This window comes from Bombus flavifrons, chromosome 10, assembly GCF_040668555.2.
Source record: "Bombus flavifrons isolate JBK064 chromosome 10, iyBomFlav1_principal, whole genome shotgun sequence".
Lineage (NCBI taxonomy): Eukaryota > Metazoa > Arthropoda > Insecta > Hymenoptera > Apidae > Bombus > Bombus flavifrons.
Genome location: NC_138451.1, coordinates 12,560,051 through 12,566,742, shown reverse-complemented (window position 1 = coordinate 12,566,742; position 6,692 = coordinate 12,560,051). Strand labels below are relative to the sequence as shown.

General features: G+C 38.2%; 2 protein-coding genes across 3 annotated transcripts; both read left to right on the top strand.

Annotated features, from left to right (window-relative positions):
* The first annotated feature begins 343 nt into the window (after window positions 1-343).
* LOC138184156 (M-phase inducer phosphatase) lies at window positions 344-4,615 on the top strand. Its single transcript, XM_069121853.1, has 3 exons — window positions 344-453; window positions 1,336-1,507; window positions 2,023-4,615. The coding sequence occupies exons 1-3, from the start codon at window positions 404-406 to the stop codon at window positions 3,661-3,663; spliced, it is 1,863 nt and encodes a 620-aa protein (XP_068977954.1). The 5' UTR covers window positions 344-403; the 3' UTR covers window positions 3,664-4,615.
* A 273-nt stretch (window positions 4,616-4,888) lies between these two features.
* LOC138184160 (protein D2) lies at window positions 4,889-6,516 on the top strand. Of its 2 annotated transcripts, none has more exons than XM_069121881.1 (3): window positions 4,889-5,027; window positions 5,479-5,730; window positions 5,983-6,516. In XM_069121881.1, exons 2-3 carry the CDS (start codon window positions 5,535-5,537, stop codon window positions 6,333-6,335), a joined length of 549 nt encoding a protein of 182 aa, XP_068977982.1. In that variant the 5' UTR covers window positions 4,889-5,027; window positions 5,479-5,534; the 3' UTR covers window positions 6,336-6,516. The 2 variants fall into 2 exon arrangements, with proteins under 2 accessions (XP_068977982.1, XP_068977981.1); XM_069121880.1 differs by having other exon boundaries at window positions 4,964-5,134.
* The last annotated feature ends 176 nt before the right edge of the window (window positions 6,517-6,692 follow it).

Here is a 6,692-nt window from a genome sequence, read left to right as displayed (position 1 = left end):
AAAGAGGCAGAAAAGGGCCCCCCATAGCGGTTACCCTAAAGAGTGGATTCCGCGTTCCGTTCTCCCTGTACGCCCTGAGAAGATTTAGGCGGGCCCTTTCCCAGTTACCGATTGGTCGGCCCTTTCCCCCCACCACACCAGGCTGCCACATATAAAGACTGACTTCCCGCCAGGCCACTCAGATAGTACGCGACTTTGCGGGTTGCCGTGCGTCGTTTCGAGTCCACAGTCGATGTAACGAGTGGCGGGTTATCGTTCGAGCTTTTACATACCATTTTATTTTTTAATTTGATAAATACGGCCGTTCTGTACTGTGATTTCTTGACTCGCACAGTTCTTTTTCTTCTCGTTTGTTATCATCGACTGGTTTTAACTGTGACTTCGTGTTTCGTCATTGATCGCTATGTTCTGGCAAGATGTTAATAATTCGTGTGAAGTGTGGCAATATACAAGGTATATATCATAATAACGCTAATTTTCTGCTTCCGAGCTATGTCGATTTTTCGTTTCTTTCGTCTCGTACTTTTCGTGTGAACGCGCGTGTGAATATGTGTCTGTAAATTCAGTGCAAATTCAGTGAAGTATATGTACATAGGGGAAATTTGTTTACATTGCATCTACGTGTTTTTGGAATCCAATATGTTCGTAAAGAATTCTTAGTAACATGTCCACAATTTCACCTATTAAAACTATATTAGGTCTTATCCTGTGTCTTCTACGCATTATACGCTCTTATTATACATGGATCAGTGATTTCTAAACTGCGAAAATAGATATACCGGTGAAATCAGTTTTGCGCGTCTGCTAAGTGCATGTGGTGCTCACGCGCAAGCGCATTCAGTTGGCGCGCTCTCGTTCTACCATATTTCCTCATGTTGTACATATGTAAAGTATTCTGGCAGTAAGTTTTGTTAATGAAACGGCAATGTGCGAACGACAGCGTGTTCTTTTGTATCGCTCAGCTTTGTAAATCGCGTAGAATTCTATTTTAACATTGTGTAACTGTGTTTAGGAAAGAAGAAACGCGATTAATTTCGAGGCAATTTATAGAAGTTAATCATTCATTCACAGTAGAATATTATTGCGTGTAAAACATGTCGATAATATCTGTGGCAATATTCCTAAAGATGTGTTCAATGAAATTCAAGGTGCGTGATTTTCTTCATTTCGAGAAATCTTTTGTTCTTAATTATAACTTCCAAAATACGTATCTTTATCGGGACCTAATTATAGAGGTTAGGTTTATCATTGAACTGATATTGTATTTTCGTAATTGTATATACAATTGTGTCTGTGTGTAGAAAGGTATGTAATAATTATTTCTTTTCTTTACAGTCTCTTCAAGGATGCATTTAACATTAGACACACTTCGAACGGCGCAGTGAAACCTAAACCAAAAGTCCGCCGGCTAATTGGCATGGCTACGCGACGTCTTTCCAGTCCAGAGCCAGTCTCGCCATCTATCGACAAAGAAAATAACAGTCCGCATGGTACTAGCCCGCAAAAGGTATTGTTATCAATACATATGTTCTTGCATATTTCGACTTCTTTTTCCATTTTTTCTTCTTCTTTTTTTTTTTGTTACCCTTATTAATTCTAACTAGTGCTCTTTCATTAAATTACGGACAAGCGTAAAACATCACCTTTTGTATCGTCGCGTTAAGAAAAATATGCACCTGTTCCTACATTATTCGTGGCTATTTATCGCTCACTTTCAACATCTTGAATATATTTAAAATAGTTATCACATACGGGGGCGCGCGTCAAAGTGACACTTCCGTTTCTGTTGTATTTTGAATTGAATTAAATCGAATCTAATCTGTCGATTAATCTAGACTCGGACTGAATTAGTTTTCGTTATCTGTATTCTGAACAACCGGCGTGTCACATTCTGAAGCGCCACACCGGGTCGGTCTTTAAAAGTTTTTAACATGGTCAAACGATAAGCGTCAAAAGACAAAATTAATTCGATAGAGTGTGATAAATACTCAAGTCTAATTAATGTATTTTAATGTGTAATAGATCGCCGGTACAAAAAGGACCCGCCATCCTTTAGAAGATTGCGATCCGAATAGCCAGGACAGCGGATATGGAGCGAGCTTCAATGAGAAAGAGGAAAAATCGAGGCGAGATAGATTTCGATTTGCGGAGCCCTTGGCCGTTGCTCCACGTCGAATGTCTATCGAATCTCGGAGTCCGATGGAGTCGCCGGTACGATCATCGCCACACCGAGCACGAATCGCACGATGTTCCCTCTTTCGAAGCATTTCATCCGGTTACGAGAGTATGGATGATGGGTTCAACGATCTGGTAGATACCGAGAATTTGGACGATGCGACGCAATTACCGAATGGTATCTCCACTTTACTCTGCGGCAATATCGTCGGTGCCGAGATCGCGAATACATCAACGAATCCTGACTCAAGTAATCAGAGCACGCCCGAATATCCACGTACCTACCGCGGCACAAGCGGAAGCTTCAGACGCTCATTGTCATTGCAATATGAAAAGGAAAATCAAAAGATCTCGTCGCTTTCGAAAGTACGTTCCTGCTTGTTTCGTTCTCCGAATGCGAACTCATCGACTAAGACTCTAGATTTCGACGATGGTAGCCCACTAGCGACGACTATACCCGTTGCACGACGTCGACGAATCGCTGAAATTACCGACGAGAACACCGACGCAGATACTTTCAATTTGCCGTTTGCTCGAGCTTCGAAACGGCCTGAACCACTGATGAACGAGAGCCCGAGACTAGTCAAGAGATCGCGAAGATCCAACAATTTCTTTGAAGCCGTCAAAGATTGTAGCAGTGGTGAAGCCATGATGTTCGAGATGCCAAAGTGTAGGTCGTTACAGAAGAGCTTTTCTACATCAGGGATAGAGACGGCAGCTGTAATAGAAACGATATCGACGAAAATGGAAATAGAGATGAAAATGGAAACTGACATAGAAATGGAGACAGAAACGGAAACTGGGACAGAGACAGAAGTGTCCTCAGAATTGGAAGCACACGCGCACATCAAATCGGCTATTCATCGCAGCGTCACCGATACCGATCTCACAGGAGATTTCAGCAAACCATGCGTCCTGCCATTAGCTGTTGGTCATCACGAAGATTTAAAATCGATTTCAGTCGATACCTTAGCCGCTTTAATACGTGGAGAATTTAACGATAGAATTAATTCGTTCGAAATCGTAGATTGCCGTTATCCGTACGAATTCGATGCAGGTCATATTCAAGGTGCTCTAAATCTTTACAGTAAAGATCTCATCGAGCAATCCCTATTAGATCCACTGAAAAATACGCCTGAAATTGAACCAGATACGAGTAAAAGAAATATTCTAGTGTTTCATTGTGAATTTTCGTGGGAACGAGGTCCAAATCTCTCACGATTTCTACGAAGTTTGGATCGTCAGCGTAACAAGGAATATTATCCAGCTCTCTATTATCCGGAAGTTTATTTGCTGCATGGTGGATATGAGCAATTCTACAGGGAACAGAAGGAATTGTGTTCGCCACAGGGTTATCGACCGATGAGCCATCCTGATCACCAAGCCGATCTCAGACAATTCCGAAGCAAAAGTAAAAGCTGGCAAGGTGAAAGATTAAGATTTAGTGGTTGTGCAACGCGTAGTAATCTGAAACGTCTAGGTTTTTAGATAAATCTCCATTTTCCTCATTATCGTTTCTGTCATTTACCTGATCTCCTCTTTTACCTCTCTCCTCTTTCTACTTCTTATCTTTCTTTTACCACCTCTTTTCTTTTCTTTCCTCGTTCCTCTCATCTCTATTCTGTTTTCCTATAATTAGCAATCAATACGCTCGAGATAGAGAATTTGCAGAAAATTGTATAAAGGTGCAAATTTAAAAGTTAAAATAATGACAAAGTGGAATAGGAAAAAGGAAACCGTTTTCCTTTTAGCGCGTGAAATTTGTACGATCGTTCCTACATATTACTGTAAATAATAGTAATTTCTTTAATTTGCGAATACGCTTAATTTTTTTTAGTTGATCAGTTATAAAGAGATGATATAGAGAGCATGTACACGTGCACGATAAAGGACAACGACAGCAAAAATATCAAGTTAATGCGAAGAAGGTCACATTACCAAAACAGTATTAATACGAAAATTGAAGTAAAACAGTCGTAGAACAAAATTGTATTATAATACTCTCGGATAGGATTCTCATCCATACCCATTCGATATCGTATTTTCATCGGATTCGCACGACCTTGAAATGTCTTCGCATAAAAATTGATTGCAAACATCGTTGTTGTTTCCTGATATTCTTGTTCGCCAAAGTTTAGCGCATATGTGTACATCAGTGTAAAGAAATTATGTTTAAGTGGATTACACTGACTAAAGAAGGGTGTAGAGCAATTGTTTATGAAGAAATGAATATATCTTTAAATGTGCAAGCTTGTACGAATGTTGTATATGGATAGTTTATGTTGTATGACGTACGTATGATGTGTATACATGTACATAATGCATGTGCGCGTATGCGTATATGTAGGAAGATATGTAGAAAAATCAAATATGTCTCCATTTAGTCTGTGTACAGTGCATTATTTCATTATAATATAGCATTAAAATAATTTTGTTTCTGCATTTATGTTTCTTTATTTGAAATTCGTATTTTATAATGCAAGCATTCGAACACCTGATGCAATTCGATCAAAAGGTCGATATCTTTGTTATATTTTGAAAATTATTAAAGATTTCCATTTGAAATATAATGTACATGTTTGCAATAATTCATCAGATACGTTAATATTCTAATAAATATTCAATAATTAAAAAAATGTGTTGTCAATACCTGAATTCCGATAGATGGCGTGTATTACAGCGATGTTTACAAAAATGATTTCGTGCGCGTGATTGGCCAGCGCTACAGGCTTCTGCAATGTACTACATATATAATGCGTATGCCGATCTATATAGAGCAAACGTTCGCAAAAGGAGGGGACGATAAGGACAAGAATCGACTACAGTGTGCCGGTTTCTAAGATTGTTGCAAAGTCAGTTGTATTCGTAGCTTCCATAATATTCTTTCTTTAAAGTTTAAAGTATTTTATTTATGAGTTAAAGTCCGTGTTGGGTGTCATGCTGCTTTTAATTAACGCAAGTAATATCTATTAGAAAAATTGCTCAAAGCGTGTCACATTACTCTCCTCCCAATGTAGCACGTAATAATTAGTGTCGTAGAATACGCGATCTTTTCTTTTTTTCACCTTACTTCGTTTGTGTTTTTCTTTTTTTATTGTATGTTTTGTTTTCTTTGCGAGTTAATAAGAGATTATCGATTATATGCAAAAACGGTTGCTCAGTATCGGTCAAATTGTTTGTACGAATTGTATATTGACCATTTGCGATAACCTTGCTGTATTTTTGGTTTGGTCACGATTGCGAAGAATGGATTATTTGTTAGTTTCGTAGTCTGTCGTCTGTTATTACTTGGTGTACTTTCAGCTTCATTAATTGCAAGAAAACCTCTCGTTGAAATTGGAACTCGTCTTTTGTCTTCCATGGCTCAAGCGTTGCAAACTCATGGTGTCGTACCCGACGTTATAGACAAGGTTCCACAAAATGTACTACAGGTCACTTATCCAAATAACCTTGCCATTGAAATTGGCAAAGTGTTGACTCCGACACAGGTGAAAGATCCACCTTCTGTTAAGTGGGATGGCGATGCAAGTGCTTTCTATACCCTTTGTATGACTGGTACGTATTGAAAGAATATTGACATTTTTATAGTAATTACACTGCAGGTTTTAATGTAATGTCATATTTTTGTTAACACAACTAAAGAAATGGTATCTATGTAAAAATTTCTTCCTGCCATTAAATGTTATAATTAAACTGCAGATTTTTATCCAGTCATAGGACATTTGGAAGCGTAAAATTGCATAGGTCGCACATATAATAGTAGTTTTTAATTAACAGTTAGATTAATTTATTATATTTTCCTTCCAGATCCAGATGCACCAAGCCGCAAAGAACCAAAATTTCGTGAATGGCACCACTGGTTGGTAGGAAACATTCCTGGTTCTGATATTTCCAAAGGTGAAGTACTCTCTCAGTACATTGGTTCAGGTCCACCAGAAGGCACTGGACTTCATCGCTATGTGTTCCTTTTGTATAAGCAGCCTCAAAAGCTTACATTCAATGAACCTCGTCTGACTAATCGCAGTGGGGATAATCGAGCAAATTTTTCTATTAAAAAATTTGCTGCAAAATACAAACTGGGAGACCCTATTGCTGGAAACATGTACCAGGCAGAATTTGACGATTATGTTCCACTTTTATATAAACAATTAGGAGGTTAAGTACATAGCATGGATAGAATATGTGGGATATGAAGCCTGGTATATAGACATTGGAGATTGGTGCGCAGATATTTTGTATGAAATTTGATATTAAACGCTCATTCATGTAGTACAAGCCCTTTTACATTGTGTAATGTAACACCTGTACACAATGAACAAAAATAAATGAAGTTATAACGTATCATCGTAATATTCGATCCACCAGCACATTTGTTCCATCAACTATGTAATATATATATTGTATTATCTAATATTTAAGATCAATGATTTAATAGAATGATCAGTGTTTTTCTCCTTTCCTCTTTAGAGGATTTTGTAAAGGAAAGAAGTTATGAGGGAAGGAGCGCCAAGTAGCAA